At 41.0% G+C, this 16754-nt stretch overlaps 1 protein-coding gene across 4 annotated transcripts in view; it reads left to right on the top strand.

The window, feature by feature from the left end:
• The first annotated feature begins 296 nt into the window (after positions 1–296).
• Positions 297–16754, top strand: part of Actr6 (actin related protein 6) — a 24365-nt gene continuing 7907 nt past the window's right edge. Inside the window, exons 1-8 of one of the 4 annotated variants that reach the window (XM_055627742.1) lie at positions 297–419; positions 4596–4713; positions 5975–6043; positions 8312–8435; positions 9709–9844; positions 9950–10006; positions 13314–13412; positions 13502–13580. In XM_055627742.1, coding sequence (XP_055483717.1) covers positions 352–419; positions 4596–4713; positions 5975–6043; positions 8312–8435; positions 9709–9844; positions 9950–10006; positions 13314–13412; positions 13502–13580 — 750 coding nt within the window. In that variant the 5' untranslated portion in view covers positions 297–351. The other 3 variants (XM_055627743.1, XM_055627744.1, XM_055627745.1) reach the window with 3 other exon arrangements.

Here is a 16754-nt window from a genome sequence, read left to right as displayed (position 1 = left end):
AGGGAGCATGTCAGAGTCAGGAAGTCCTTTGTAGATAGGACACATAAGGGGATTACAAAAAGCTTTTATTCGCCAGTGTGCGCGGTGCAGGAAAAAATAAACGGGAGAGAAAGTACTTAGCAGTTTCTGCTATTGAATATCGGGGGTTTGAAAATTGAATGCTTGCCGACAGCGAAGGCAGCCCTTCTGCCCGACTTCCGGCGTACTCCGTTGCCAGGGTAACCGGAAGTCATGCTACGGCCCGCCCCCCCCCCCCCCCCCCAAACCATAGAGTACCGGAAGACGCCTGAGCGGAGGAGACCCAAGCGGGGCGGGGAAAAGCGACTCGGCTCCAGCGCGGTGGGTTCCGAAATGACGACCTTAGTGCTGGATAACGGAGCCTACAACGCCAAAATCGGCTACAGCCATGACAATGTGTCGTAAGTGTTCGTTGTCTCAGGAGGGACAGGACGTGTAAGCCTTGTGGTTTCCCAGGCTGTGCTCTCCGACTTGAGTGATCCGCAGACGCCCTCGCGCGGCTCCAGCCTCTGTCGAGGGATGCTCAGTTTGGAGCTGGGTTGGTGGGTTTGATGCTTTGAACTGAAATTGATTTTGATTTTTGTTTGGGGCTCGGGGCTGCGGAGGTGGAGTGGAGTGTTTGTTTCGTTTGGTAACAGTAAACAGGCTTCCTTTTTGATCAAGGGGGCCAAAGACAAAGTTGATGAAATTTTGGAAATACAGGGCAACGTTTGGGGGATGCTCGCCTTTGGGGGGAACGCAGTTATAGGTTTTCATCGGATCCTCAAAAGGTTCAATGCCCCCTTGCCCCCAAAATTGTAAAACCCACAACATTAGTGTCCAGGGAGTTTGAAGGCATTGGGCAACCTACTTGAATAATCTGGTTGGTAAAATCAGGAATGCTACAATGGCATCTTAAGATATGTCTTGTAAAATGTATGTTTGAATAAATAAGCTTTCCTCACTTCTAGAGCTGAAACCCAGGACCTTGCATCCGTAAATAGTACCCTCCCATAGAATTACACCCTCACTACCTGCAATAAAGGATGACCTTAAACTTCCTGCTTCTCCCTCCTAGGTGCCAGGATTACATGGAGGGCCGCCACTTTAGTCTGAAGTGGGCATTTTATTGAATTTTTTCCTTAGACACTAGTTGTTGAACTCTTGCATGATGAGCAAGCACTACATTTTCTTTGCCCAGCTCTTTTTACCGGTTTCTCAAAGCTTCAGTGGTGAATGGAAGCCATTTATTAAAATAAGGCTTCTGTTTAAGTGTTTTGTTGTTGTTGTTGTTGTCTGTGAGAACCAGGTACAAGGGGTTGGAGAGATGGCTCAATGATTAAGGGTCGTTTCTGAGATTCTAGAGGACCTAGGTTCAATTCCCAGTATCTACATAGCAGCTAACAATTGTCTGAAACTCGAGTCCTGGGAGATCACACAACCTCCTCTGGTCCCCATGGGTTCCAGGCACACACCCACATGGTACATAGACACACACGCAGGAAAAGTCCAATACACAGGAATAAATAGTGAATGAACGAATGAATGAGTGCAGGAAAAATACCTGTACATATAAATAAATAAGTAAACATGCATGTAAATAGCACATATATAGAACAGGATTTTTGTTTTGTTTGTAATGTGCTGGAGAATGAATCAAGGGCCTAGCACATGCTAGGCAATTGGTGTACACTGAACTATAGTCTCCTCCTACCTTGTAATTCTTCACTGAGACAGGGTCACAGAGTGTGCCTGAGATTCCATAGAATTCACTGTATAGCCTAGGCTGGCCTCAGACTCATGACAATCCTCCTGTCTCAGCCTCAGTGCTGGAATTATAGGCATGACCCATCACTCCTGGCTACCTGATCTCTTGTTAAGGACGGAATCCAGACCCACAGCCAGACATTATGCAGTGAGAGAGCTTGGAACACTCATCCCTAAATGAGATGTCTCCATCAAACCTCTCCCCTCAGAGCTCAGGGAACCCTGTGGATGAGGAGGCAGAAAGATTGTAAGAGCCAGAGGAGATGGAGGACACCAAGAAAACGAGGGTTTCTAAATCAACAGGAGCAGAACTCACAGACTCACAGAGACTGAAGCAGCAAACACAGCAGACCAGGTCTGCACCAGGTCTTCTGGGCTTACAGTATGGCTTCCACTTTAGTGTTTTTATAGGATTTCTCTGATTCTTGAGCCCTCTCTTAGGCTCTTGTGTTGGTTTGTCTTGTAAAATTTTGATGCTGTGGTTTTTGGTTTATTTCACTGTATTTTATTTTTTTGTTGTTGTTGTTTTAATTAGTGGATGAGTGAATGAATTAAAACCTAGCCGCTGAGATAAAGGTTAACAACTGAAGTGTCACTTATACCTGCTGGGAGAGGGAAAATTCATTTTCCCCATGGGAGTGATACTAGGTGTATCACCAGTCCCGGGCAGCCTCATGTTCAGGAGTAGCTGACCAACATAAAATGGACTCCACCATTTTTATGTGTTCTTTTATTTGGTTATAATTTGGTGGGGTTTTTTTGGGGGGAGGGTGTTATTTTGTTTTCTTGTCTTGGGGGGATTTTGTTGCATTGGGTTTTTGTTTTTTGATAAAGAACTTAAGAGTTGGGTGGGTAGGGAGGGAATGAGGATCTGGAAAGACTTGTAGGAGGAAGACTATGATCAAAATATATTTAACATTAAAAATTGTTTTAAGTAATAAAAATACAACAAAAAAGAAATCAAGAGACATGTTTATAAATTGTTACTTTTTTCCCTGAAAGTGTGTATCATCGTGTATCATTTTTCATATACTTTGACTGCAATTTTGTGTATGCTTAAGAAATTATTTAGAGATACTTCGGAAGGGTAAGTGCAGGAATGTTAGGCTCTATTATAGACAGCATGCACAGTTAGCAAAATGAAGTATGTGACGGGAAGCAAGCTAAAATAGTCAAGAATAGCAAAGTGGCTAAGTATATTAGAATGCAGTCATGCAGTTGACAGCAGGGCAGTTTCTTTTAGTTGTGGTGTTAGGGTCCAACTTAGGTCTTCAAGGATTTGCTTTACTCCTGAGCCACACCAGTTTCTCCTTAGAGCTAGTGTCTCACTGTATTGAACAGGCCAGTTTCCAGCCCCAGGCTCAAGTGATAGTCTTGCCTCTGTTGCACAAATATCTGGGATTACAGGCAATGCAACATTAAGCCCAGCCCATGCTGATTTTAAAATCATGCCTTCCAAGAACTTTTACACAGGCAGAAAAAATATTGATAGTGTGTACTATGTGAAAGTAGACACAACCTTTTAGACGAAAATTTATTTAATTTTATTTTGTGTGTTTTGGTGTGAGGCTGTCAGATCCCCTGGAACTGGAGTTACAGATAGTTGTGAGCTGGGTGCTGGGGATTGAACCCAGGTCCTCTGGAAGAGCAGCCAGCACTTTTAACTGAGTCATTTCTCCAGCTTGGCACAACCTTTTTATAATATTATCTCAATATCATGGTGTGTGTATGAGTATATGCATACATGGATGACAATGGCTTCGATTTTATAATCCTGTCTGGATTGTAAGCTCATAGAGGTCAGCATCCATCTTGAAAGGTATTGTGTGATAGGTATGATGGTGCAGACCTTTAACCCCAGCCCGGGAGGCAGTTTGAGGCTGGCCTGGTCTACAAATCAAGTTCCAGGCAGCAGAGAGCGCCATAGCAAGACCTTGTCTTGCAAAACAAAACCACAGAAAATAAAAGCAAACAAAACAAAGAAAAAATTTAAAGTGGTTCTTCATTTTGTACTCTGTGTGCCAAAATTTTGAACTTTAACTTATTAAGAATGTTTACTTTGGGGGTTGGAGAGATGGCTCAGAGGTTAAGAGCACTGCCTGCTCTTCTGGAGGTCCCAGGTTGGATTCCCAGCAACCACATGGTGGCTCACAACCATCTACACAGGGATCTGGTGCCCTCTTCTGTCATGTAGGTGTACATGCAGATTGAGCACTCATATACATTAAATACATTTATCTAAAATCTACTTTACTGCTGGGAAAAAATCCAGCTAGAATTAAGGATTGCCAGAGATCAAAGTCTTCAGTCTTGGTAAGGCAACATCTCTTTTTGAATCTACATTGTGATTTGTACAGGGCAGCTTCTGGGCTAACTTGTAGCTATAAAATACTTAGCAAAATAGCTGATATTTATATTTTTTTCTATTCTAATTTTTTAGTTTCCTCCCTGCTTCAGGGAGCTGATTCTTTTAACTCTCAATAAGCCCATGTTTGCTTACTCTCCAAATAAGTGAGAATGCAAAGGAGGAAGAAAACAAACCCAGCTCTGGCCCTCCATATGCAGCAGCTGGGGCCACGACCACCCAAGGGTTCTGTAAGATCCTTTGAGGACCTGTTAACAGCAGCACCTTACACACAGCCACCCAAGACATGTTGGAAGGCACTGGACACAGAAACACTGGTGTGAATACATAGTCCTCTAGTATACAGGTGATGGCTAAGTACTAGTGCTTTTATTTGTTGTGAGCTGAGCTGTCACTCCAGCCTGAGTACTAGGGCTTTTTAGCAACTGAATAGATGGAAGGTAATTGTGTATTTCTTTGCACCTAGGGTTATTCCCAATTGTCAGTTCAGATCAAAGACAGCGCGTCTTAAAACATTTACTGCTAACCAGATTGATGAAATAAAAGATCCTTCAGGACTCTTCTACATCCTTCCCTTTCAGAAGGTAACCCAATTATGTTTTATTTCTGATATTATAAGCCTGTAATTGTGGGGGATTGGGGGTAGGGTTAGAGTACACTTTCCGGAGTGGTCACTTTCTACCTTGCTGAAGCCAAGTCTTGTTTCTGCCACTGTGCTGTGTGTTCTAGGGTAGCTGCCGCTCCAGCTTCCTGGGGGTTCTCCTGTCTCCCCTCCCATCTCTCCAGTAGGGGTGCTGGGATTAAAGCTTGCACTGCAGGTGCTGGGGATCAAACTTGGATGGTCAGGTGTACAGGTAACACCTTTAGCTGATGAGTTATCTCTCCAGCCTATAAACCTACATTTAAAGCTATTTCTTTTATTTTTTTATCCTTTATATTTCAACTTGCATACCCATGTGGGATGGAGCCCAGCACAGTTCTGTTTTAGCGAGTGCGCGTGCGCGTGTGCGTACTTGGAAGTGAGGCAGATGCTGGCAGAAGAAGTCAGAGGTGGCGGATGCCTCTTGGGCTGAAGCTACAGAGTACAAGTGAAAATATTTTTAGATGTCTAAGAAAAGTTTGTTTCAGTTTTAATTAAGATTAATTAAAATGGCTAGGTGGTGGTGGAACACACTTTTAATCCGAGCACTCTGAGAGGCAGAGGCATGTGGATCTTTGTGAGTTTGAGGACAGCCTGGTCTATAGAGTGAGTCCATGACAGCCAAGGCTACAGAGAAACCCTGCCTTGAAAAAACAAATAAATAAACTTATTAATTAATTTAAAAATCTAATTAAAATGACAAACTGAAATTAAATTGTTTTAGTAAAAATAACTATGCTTGGGTTACTCATTAGAATACTGGATTTCTTTTAATTGAAACTAGGCGGTATATGTGCCTTGTATTTTGGCATGCTGTCTGAACCACTGGCATCTTAGTTACTGATCACTAGGCAAGTGCCCCCTCTGCAATTGATCTGACAGTATTAGGTAGGAAAAGGTTACCACTCAGAGCTAGAACTCAGGATTTAGAACATGTGAATCTGATTTAGTTTTTATGTGTGTGGGTGTGTGTATGTGTGTGTGATATGAGCAGTGGCCCATGGACTTGTGTGTGGCGACGAGAAGACAGCCTTGTAGAATTAGTTCTTCGCTTTTCTGCATGTCGGCTCTGGGGTAGAACTCTGGTCACCAGGCTTGCAAGGCGAGCTCCTCTACTCCTTGAACCATCTCATCCTTAATCTTATTTTTAAAAATTACTAAAGTATTCTTGATCATTAAGGGGTTCGTGTTGTTCTTGATTTTAGGGCTACCTGGTGAATTGGGATGTCCAGCGGCAAGTTTGGGATTATCTTTTTGGAAAAGAAATGTATCAGGTAACACGTTAGAGTATGTATTAAATCTATCTCTGTGTCTTAATTCATAGGAAAACTGGGGACTTACATTTAAAAACTTATAATTATATGCACTCAAGGTACTGGACAGAGATTTTTCTAGATTTCATTTATTTTTGGAGACAGGGCCATACAATGTAGCCCTAGCTGGGCTGGAACTTGCTGTGTAGAACTGACTAGTCTCAAATTCTACCTTCTGAGTGCTGCTGATATTAAAGGCATATGTCTGAAGTGTGATCTTATAAATATTTCCAAAGTACAAATAAATAAAACCTTCAGGTTGAAAACTAAGTGGAGTACAGATAATCCATATGAAAGTCGGTATTAAATTTTTATTTCCTGGGCTGGAGAGATGGCTCAGTGGTTAAAAGAACTGTCTGTTCTTCCAAAGGACCCGGGTTCAATTCCCAGCACCCACATGGCAGCTCACAACTATCTGTAACTCCAGTTCCAAGGAATCTGACACCTTCACAATGATGCACATAAAATAAAATTAAAAAAAAATCTTATTTCCTGTTTTTACTGTTTTTTTCCTTATGCTAGAGAATCAAACCCATGAGATTGTTCTGTGTTAGGTGATTTTTCCATCTCTCAGCTATATCCTCAGGCCAGTATTTAGACTATTATCAGGCATATACCATACCCTTTTTATTTCACGAAAATATATGTTGGCCTACATATCTGAATATATAGCTGTTAGAAGAATTTTATGTTTTTTTAAGATTTAAAAAAGTTATTTATGTACATGTGTATGTCTTTGTGAGTGAGTGTGTGTGCATGAATGTGTGTACATGTCTATATGTGTATGTGAGAGTGATTGTGTATGTGTGTGTAAGTGTATACCATGTATGTGCAGCCCACAGAGACCATGGAAAGTGCTGGATCCTTTGGAGCTAGAGTTACAGATGGTTATGTGAGCTGCTTGGTGTGTGAGAACTGAACTCCAGTCCTCTGAAAGAATAGCAAGGGCTCTTAACTACTGATCTATCTCTCCAATCCCTGATTCTTTTTTTTTTTTTTTTCCAAGATGAGGTTTTCTGTGTAGCCTTAGCTGTCCTGGACTCACTTTGTAGACCAGGCTGGCCTCAAACTCACAGAGATCCGCCTGCCCCTGCCTCTTTGACTGCTAGGATTACAGGCATGCACCACTGAGTCCAGCAAGGATTGATTCCTTTCTTTCGATGTATTCATTTTACTTTCTGTGTATAGGTGTTTCCCCTGCATATATGTCTGTGCATCGCAGACATGTAATACCCGTAGAGGCTAAAGAAGATGTCAGATCCCCTTTCTGGGATTTGAAAACCTGGGTTTTTTTGGAAGAGCACCCAGTGCTCTTTAACTGCTGAGCTAACTGTCCCGCCCCAAATTTTATGTTTTTCACAACTAGAATGTAACTATAGACAAGTTGAGAGTATGGCCAAGTTTTAATCTACCCCAAGAATGTAGGAAAAACTCTCCTCCATTCACCATGGTGTTGAAAGGAAAGAAGCCCAAGGGAAGTTTGAAACTGAGACAGACTTTAGTCACCTTCACTCAGGCTAACTGTGAAGACAAGGAGTTCTGGTAGACGCTGTCAGAGCACGTTCATAAGAACAGCCCTCCCCAGGGTGACATGGGACGGCAGTGTCCTGGGTCCAGAACCTGAACTTTGAATTGCTGCTATGGAAAAGGCAAAGAATAAGAGCAAACAAAAGCCAGGTGTGGTGGTGCACACCTGTAATCCCAGCACTCAGGAGGCAGAGTCAGGCAGACCTCTGTGAGTTTGAGGCCAGCCTAGACTACAAAGGCAGCACAGCCAAGGCTACACAGAGAAACCCTGTCTCAAACAAGGCTCCATGTATACCGTGGAGTTTTCTGCACATAGCAGTTCTCCAGAAAGCCCTGGGGAAGCTTCTGGCCTTCCTCCTGTCTGTGACAGGAGTGGTGGCCCCACTACATGGGTTGTGGCAGCCCTGCTCTCCTTAACAGTTTCGTGTTGTGGCTGTCCCACGTTAAATTTAGTTTTGTTGAGGTGAGATTGTAACTAGACTCTCCGAGTTCAAATCCTAGCTGTGGCCCTAAGTGACTATATGAAACTGGGCAACATACTCATTATTCTGTGACTCGGTTTATGTATTAAGTGAGGATTATAGTTTTTAGTATTATTGTGAGGATTATGTAATTTTGTTTATTATATATATATATATATAAAACAAATTTGATGATAATTACTATAGATTATAAAACTTCTGGGTTTTTATCCTTCCACAGGTTGATTTTTTAGATACTAATATTATTATAACAGAACCATATTTTAACTTCACTTCAATTCAAGAATCAATGAATGAAATTCTATTTGAAGAATATCAGTTCCAAGCAGTATTAAGAGTAAATGGTAAGTTTAAAGGTTTTACTGACATTAAATTATGAGGATGGTTATGAGTGGGGCAAAGAAACTCAGAGTCTCAAGTACTGGATGGGAGTTTTTAAGTCTGAAGGAAATAAAACACAGACTTTTTTGTTTTTTAAACTCATTATTTTAAAAAAGATTTATTTATTATGTGTACAATGTTCTGTCTGCATGTACAGCTGCACACCAGAAGAAGACACAAGATCTCATTACAGATGGTTGTGAGCCACCAGGAAATTTGGAAGAGCAGCCCATGCTCTTAACCTCTGTCTGAGCTGTCTCTCCAGTCCCCAGAACACAGAATTTTTAATTTAAGCCTAGAACTTTAGCTTACCCTAGTGGCACAGGCCTATGATTGTGGCAGCTTGGGAGGCTGGTGCAGGAGGATTGGTGATAGCCTCCCATAAAGTAAAAAGAAGCTGAGTGATGAGTCCAGGACTGCCTAAGCTGAGGAGTTAGCTTCTGTCCTGTGTCCCTCCTTCCAAAATAAAGCCAGCAGTAACAAAAGAAAAAGGTCATATTCTTTGCTTTTTTATTTACCATTTAAGTGTGGCATTTAAAACATTAAACACTGAGATCTTAAGACAGTTATAAAGGGACTGGAGAGATGGCTTTCAAGAGCATCTACTGTTCTCAAAGATGACCTAGCTTTGCTGGCCCCATGTTAGGCACTTGTAACTCAGTTCCCTGGCCTCTGCAGGCACCTACATGCACATGCACATAAACACAGACACAGACACAGAATTAAAAATGAAATCTAAAAAAACAGCTACAAATACCTTTAAGAGTGAACTTTTTTTTTTTTTTTTTCCAAGACAAGGTTTCTCTGTGTAGCCTTGTCTGTTCTGGATCCCTTTTGTAGACCACGTTGGCCTCAATCTCATGGAGATCCACCTGCTCCTGCCTTCCTGAGTGCTGGGATTACAGGCGTGTGCCACCATGCCCTAACATTTCTAATTAAAGGCTTTTTTGTTGTTTGTGTGGTTTTGTTGTTTTTATTTGTTTTGAGACAGAGTTTCCATATAGCCCTTGCTGCCCTGTAACTCACAGAGATCCACCTGTCTCTGCTTTCTGGGTGCTAGGATTAAAGGTGTGCATCACTGCACTTGATTTAAATACAGTTTTTTGTTGTTGTTGTTTCTGTTTGCCTTAGGTTGCTACTTTTCTTTTTTATTATATTTCTTCATTATTTTTATTTATTTATTGTTTCTTTATTGTTATTTATGTATTTTAACGTTTTTTTTTATCCTTTTAACAGCTGGAGCTCTTAGTGCACACAGGTATTTCCGAGATAACCCTTCTGAATTATGCTGCATCATTGTAGATAGTGGCTATTCCTTCACACACATAGTTCCCTACTGTAGAAGCAAAAAGAAAAAAGAAGCGATTATTCGGTGAGCTGTGCTTACTTTTAATTTTCTCATTTTCTGTCAGTTTCATGCTATTTCTTAGGGGGAAATATGTGATAACTGAACCAAAGTTGAATTCTCTCCTTTTAGGATAAACGTGGGCGGAAAACTCTTAACGAACCATCTAAAAGAGATCATATCCTACAGGTAATAATTGGTTTTGAACTTGGGGAGGATGAGGGATCACCACACCCGGCTAGAGGTTGGCTTTTCACATTGAGCACAATGCTGTAATTCTTCTTAATTACCAAGTTTATAAGATCTATCTGGTACTTTTGCCGTGGTTAAATCTGTCTTCTCTCACCTGAAGTGTAAAAATTCTAAACTCATAAACAGCATTCACAATGTTATGACTACATGAATGTTATGTACTATTGAACTAAGTCAGTTGGGCTGGATTTCAGTATGTTGTGATATTTCTCTTCCCCAGACTGGTGAGAAGCAGAAAATTGGGAAGAAAGAAAAGTTAATGCAAATGAGGATTTAAGATTAACAGCCTGGGCTCCTATAATCCCAGCACTTAGGAGGCTGAAGCAGGAGGATCAAGAGTATAGTATTGGCCATCCCTGGGCTACATAGTGAGACCCTGTCTCAACTCCATCAGAAGGGAGGCAACTGTGTATATAATCTAGCTAGAATAGGAGCAGACACTAACCAAAAAAAAAAGAAAAGATGGATAGAAAGGACAAAAATGGAGGGGGAAAGGGAATCAACAAAACTGTAGAACCAGAAAATTTCAAGGAATTTTTAAAAATGCAAATATAGCTTTACATATGCATCAGTATTAGAAATAATACAGGCTGGACCCAAGGGGAGTTGGAGCAGGAGGAAGAAAGGTGGAGGAGGAGGATGAGGAAGAGAGGCCTGGCTCTAAAGCTTTAGACCAGTGGCAACAGAATACCTCATGGCCGGAGCACTTGCTAAAGGAGGTTGATGGCTGAAGACTGGTGGCTTGGATGCATAGAGGAAGCAGGAAGGGAAGTGGTTCCAGTATCCCTTTGAAGGGCATGTTGTCAGTGACCTAACTTCCTTCCAGCAGGCTTCATCTTCCTGGTAGCACCAAGCCTTTAATGCCTGGAACTTAGGGGACAGTCTAGATCCAGTTGCAGCTCAGGTATCTGTTCCTTACGTGATTACAGTAAGAGTGCTCATTGATCCCCTCGAAGAATACTGCCTCGCCATGAAGTTACTTAAATGTTTTTCAGGATGGAGAAAAAATACAAAATTCTTAGGAATTTGAAGCTAAAAGATACAAATGGAAAATTCCCAGACATAAAACATGTTAGCTTCCCGCAGTAATCGTGGGTTCATTTCAGTTAATGGTTTATTTAGGGCCTTGCAAAATGAATGAAAGCAGACAAATGATTTTTCTTTCTCAAAGGACTACTCATAAGAATTATAATATGCCTTTACAAAGTACATTAGTGGGTCACCGAGAGGATGCTGCTGCAGATTTGTTGTGTGGACATTCTCACTGGCCCACATTTCCAGGAGTGCAAACAACTTTAAAACCATGTGACACCGTATCTCAGAATAAACTGAGGGAAACACAGGGACAAAAACAGCCCTACTTCACTGAATCTTAGGCTGTTTTCACATGTAACCTCTGGTTCTGAGATGAATCTCATCCTTGATACCTGAGAACGGTCATGGCTAACTCACCTTCCCATCTCAGTGGTGAGAAGGTGAGAAGATGAAATTGGCCTATAATGCCTGTTTAAAAAGCAAAGAAAGGAAGCAAGTTTTAAAAGGTCACTGACCACAAAGACCATGGTAAATACCTTACAGATTCTATCGCGAGCACTTATTTCTTAGTCTCTCAGGGGCCCTAGTACCTTTTCATATATGAACAGACTAGACCCCGTGCAAGTAGGGTAACCCAGTTGGTAGATTGTGCTTCCAACCTGTGACTGTAATTATTAATTAACACTTAAGCTTCTTTCTTTCCTCATCTAAACTTTAAACCTAAGGAACATTAATAAATATGCGTTATTAGATTAATTTTGTTGACAGTATGGCAGTAGAAATAAAAACAAACCCTACATTTAAAGCATTAATAATGTAGCTGATCATGGTAGTGCATATTCTTAATCCCAGCACTCAGGAGGCAGAGGTAGGTGGATATCTGTGAATTTGGGTCAGCCTGGTCTACACAGTGAGTTCTAGGACAGGGCTAGACAGGGCTACATATTGAGGTCCTGTCTGAAAACAACAAAAGAATGCTAGTAGATAAAAATGTTCGTGGGGTAATATTTAGTTGAAAATATAAAATAAACATGTAGCATATAATATACTTCATGTGCAAAGAAAAGTATTCAAAGAAATTACCTCATAAAATTTTTGTTTTTTGTATTTTCTTTGATTTATTCATCAAATTGTCTATTTTCTGTGTGCTGTGTGTTAATTCATATGCTTTATGATTAGAAAAGACAATGTCAGAAGTGAAGACATTCTAGTGAGTGTTGAGATTGACTGAGGGATGGTTTACTCCTTGGTCAGAAAGGACCATATAGCACCTGTTTGGAACTTCCTTCTATATGGCTGAACTGACGTCTGCCCTTTAAGGAACAGTGTACACTCAAATATGATAATCTAAGTGAGAATTAGAGTTAAGATTTGTTTTACACATTCAAGAATTTAATATTTCAAACTGGGCATAGTGCTGTAACACTAGCACTCAGAAGGCTAAGGCAGGATGATTTCCATGAGTTCAGGGCCAGCCTGGGATACATAGTTAATTCTGTACCAATCTGGACAACAAGTGTGAAGCTGTTTGAATACACCGAAAACCAAACCAAACCAAACCAAAACAAAACACCTTGGTATTTCAATGTTTCCTAAAAACTATTTTTTAAAAATCAATTTACTTCTCGATTGAAAGACCCTCCTTCCTTCCCTCCCAGTCCCACCCTCCCCTGAAAACCATTTTTATTGAAAATTTAATTCTAGATTTTTTTTTTTGGTCCGTGTGCATGTGTGCGAGCATGCCAGCCCTAGAGAAGTAAGTTGGGGTCTGGAGAAATGGCTCTGTGGTTAAGAGCACTTGCTGCTCTTCCAGAGGACCCTGCACCCACATGTAGGCTAACGGCTGTTCATAACTCTAGTTCTTGCACCTTTCTCTAGTCTCTGTGGACACTGCACACAGTGAACATGCAAGCAAAGCACACATACGTAAAACAAAAATAAATCTTTAAAAATAATTAGATGATACTTTAAACTTACATTCAGTTGCTTCTCATTTCAAATGTTATCTATTTTTGAGCTACATTTATCTTGTGTGGGGGAGGGTATGCACGCGTGTGCATGCCTGCATGAAGGTCAGTGGACAACTTGTGGGAGTTGATGCTTTCCTTCCAACGTGTAGGTCCAAACTCAGCTCACCAAGCTTGGAGGCAAGTGTCATGACTGTTGAATGTCTTGCCAGCTCTCACGTTATGTATATATTGTTTGTTAGGCAGCTGCATGTTATGGATGAGACTCACGTGATTAATCAGGTGAAAGAAGACGTATGCTATGTGTCTCAGGATTTCTACAGAGACATGGATATTGCTAAGTATGTATAATGCTACCTGTTAGTTGGAGAATTGATTTTCAGGAGATGCTAACAATTACAAAGTTTTACAAATCAGTCTCGTCTTTCAGGTTAAAAGGAGAAGACAATACAGTGATGATTGACTATGTTTTACCTGACTTCAGTACAATTAAAAAGGGCTTTTGTAAGGTAATTTTTAAATTTCTTTTTTTGTTTATATTTTTATTTGATATGTATGGGTATATTGTGTTCGTATATGTATACACACCATGCACTTGCCCACATAGGCCAGAAGAGGGTGTCACATCCTCTGGCATTGGAGTTATAAGGATGTGAGCTTCTGTGCAGGTACTGGGAATCCTCTGGAAGAACAGCCAGTGCTCTTAACTGCTAAGCCCTCTCTCCAGATCCTGTAAGGTAATTAAAAACAAAATCCTTCGTAATATCATCTAATCTTCATAATCTTCTCAAGTGATAACTTCAGCCACATTTGCAAAGCATTTCCCATCTAGCTGGATTGACAGGGTCTTTCAGTGACTGCCTTCCTTGTAGCCATTTTTTTAGGCACAAGTAGATAAATTTAATTAGTAAGTTTCTAAGATTGTTGTGAAGGACAAAATTCACTGCATATTCCAAGTGTTAAGCAGTTTATCTTGAATGTGAAGATAATTTTCTCTTGTCTTTGGTCAACTCAGGAAAAGACAGTTCTGTGTTTGGTAAATGTAAAGTCTGACTCTGTGGTTACTGGCTTGATAAAGACTCTTGGGAAATTAGAATTTTCAGATCACCAGTGGTGGCATACATTTTTAATCCCAGCACCTAGGAGGCAGAGGCAGGTGAGTTCAAGGCCAGCCTGGTCCACAGATCAAGTTCCAGGAGAACCTGGGCTACACAGAGAAACTCTGTCTCAAAAAACCACCACCAGCAACAACAACCAAAAATTCTACTCAGAAATGTAAGGAGACATATAGTATTCATTTAGAATAGTGGGAAATTGGCAGTAGCCTATAAGGAAGCTATAAGGAAGACAATTTTAATATGTTAATATAGTAAACAGTAATGAAAACAAGGTAGAGCTACATGATTACCATGGATCCATCCCAAAATTAATGTTTAATAAAAAACAACAGAAAGGTATATATACATTAAGTCTATATAGAATACTTTATTTAGAATACAGTAGCATTAACCTAGTTTTACATAGTTTCAAAGAACTACGTGAGTGGTGAACATCAGATTTTAAAGGGCATGATAATTTCTTTGTAGAATTTTATCAAGCTGCTTAATGGGTATACGTGTTTTATATAGTTTGTACTTAGTATATCTGAAATTTCCCCCCCATATCACAGAGGTGAAATGCAGATCAAACTTCAGGAAGGAAAATTGCCCCAAATACTTAGACCACAGAGCTGTCTCATTAGACACAATTGACCATCTACACTTTTACTATCCAATTATCAGCAAGGTCCACAGTCATACGGGATGCAAAGTTGACTGGTCTTCTGCAGAGATGGGGCCTGCAGATGGTCAGCATGATCTAGTCACTCCTAATATGACAGATCACTGGAGTCATGGGGGTTAAGAAGCTGCCTGGTTTCCATTCATCTTCCTGGGAGTTTTCAGTTCCTAAGTCAGAAAGCTTATTATTATTATTTTTTTCTGGATAATGGACATCCAACTAGGACTCTTTCCTTTTTAAGAACTTTCTCATGCCCTGTGAGTGACATGCCATTCGATCATCAGACATTATCACCTAAGCCAGTTTCTCCCTTGTTTTCTCAGACCAGCACCTGCTCCGTGGGCCTGCATTGTTGAGGTGTTTCTCACAGTTGATCACTGTTTTACTCATTATCTTTCCTGGGGGAGGGGTGAGCAGGAGGTGGAGGGGGCAGCACACAGACAGTTGGACATGGACAAGAAGCAAGTGGTTTTACGACTCTCTGCAGGTTTTTTTGACCTGTGACCTTGTGAGCAGAGTCTAATTAGAGCCTGCACTTGTTTAGTTTCCTACAGACTCATTTGCTGTGGCCTTGGATCCAAGGCGTGGTGCCTTGACCTGAGTGTGGGAGGGGTGACCCATCTGGATCCTGGTGTGTTTAGTGCGGCACAGTTGGGGGATTAGGGAGTCTCCAGCTACAGCAGTCACTAGCTGTAGAGCAGGACCCACAGTTGCTAGTTTTTGCACACACTGGTCAATCGTTAGGAAGCAGTCATTCTTGGATCAGAGGGAGGCTTTGCCATTCTAGGTGTCTTAATCAGGGTTTCTATTGCTGCGAAGAGACACCATGACCAAGGCAACTCTTACAAAGGAAAACTTTAATGAGGCTGTCTTACAGTTCAGAGCTTTAGTCTATTATTATCTTAACAGGAAACATGGCAGTGGCAGATTTCATCTAACACCTCCCAATAGTACCACTTTCTGGTGACAAAGCATTCAAATTAATGAGCCTGTGGGGACCGTTCCTGTTTAAACCGCCTCACATAGGTTATATTTGTTTTTGTTTTTTCTTGAGACGGGGTTTTTCTGTGTTGTCTGGCTGTCCTGCACTGGCTTTGTAGACCAGGGTGGCCTGGAGAAATCTGCGTGCCTCTGCCTTCCTGAGTGCTGGGCTAACAGCATGTGCCACCACACCCAACCAGTTCGGCTATTGTTAATTTCAACTAGGATACATTAGTCAAGAACTCCTGGGAAATTTGAAGCTTTGATTTTCTCCTGTTGTTAAAAGGAACGGTAACAGCATATGGAGAAATGGAGTCTATAATATCATGGGTGACAAACAGCAGAAATTCTATTTAATCTCTTCTCAGAAAGAGGATGCCTGCTAAAGCGTAAACCATCAGACCTAACTGGAGAATATTCCTTTATCTTTAGTGATTACCACTTTCTGCAGAACCATTATAGCACAACTGATAGTTTGTGTAATGGTGCTAGAAATAAATGTATGAGGGCCATTCAGTAAATCATGGATTTCTCTGACCAGCCTCCCAAAGCCGTCTAAATCTCATTTGTCTATGTCTACAAAAAGGCTTTAGAATTGTACCCTCAAAAAGAGAAACTACTTGTACTTTCAGATTACATATTAATGACTAATGGCATTGGAGTTGACATTCAGCAAGGACACTGAGTGCTGGCTCTTTTCCCTGGTTAGGTATTTGGTCAGTCAGCCTGATCATGTTCTGTTAATCAGGGCTTTAAAACAGCTGTAAACCTTTAATGTCCTTCAGCCTGTGTCTGCCTCAGGTAGTTTTCCAGTATTGGCAAAGTGAATGAATGAATTATCCTTTAAACTTTTAAAGTGAATCTAATGTCAGTGTGTGTGTGTGTGTGTGTGTGTGTGTGTGTGTGTGTGTGTGTGTGTGTGT

This window comes from Psammomys obesus, unplaced genomic scaffold (assembly GCF_907164565.1).
Source record: "Psammomys obesus unplaced genomic scaffold, mPsaObe1.curated_primary_1811, whole genome shotgun sequence".
Classification (NCBI taxonomy): domain Eukaryota; kingdom Metazoa; phylum Chordata; class Mammalia; order Rodentia; family Muridae; genus Psammomys; species Psammomys obesus.
The sequence above is the reverse complement of the archived record's forward strand: the minus strand, read 5'-3'. Positions and strand labels throughout refer to the sequence as shown.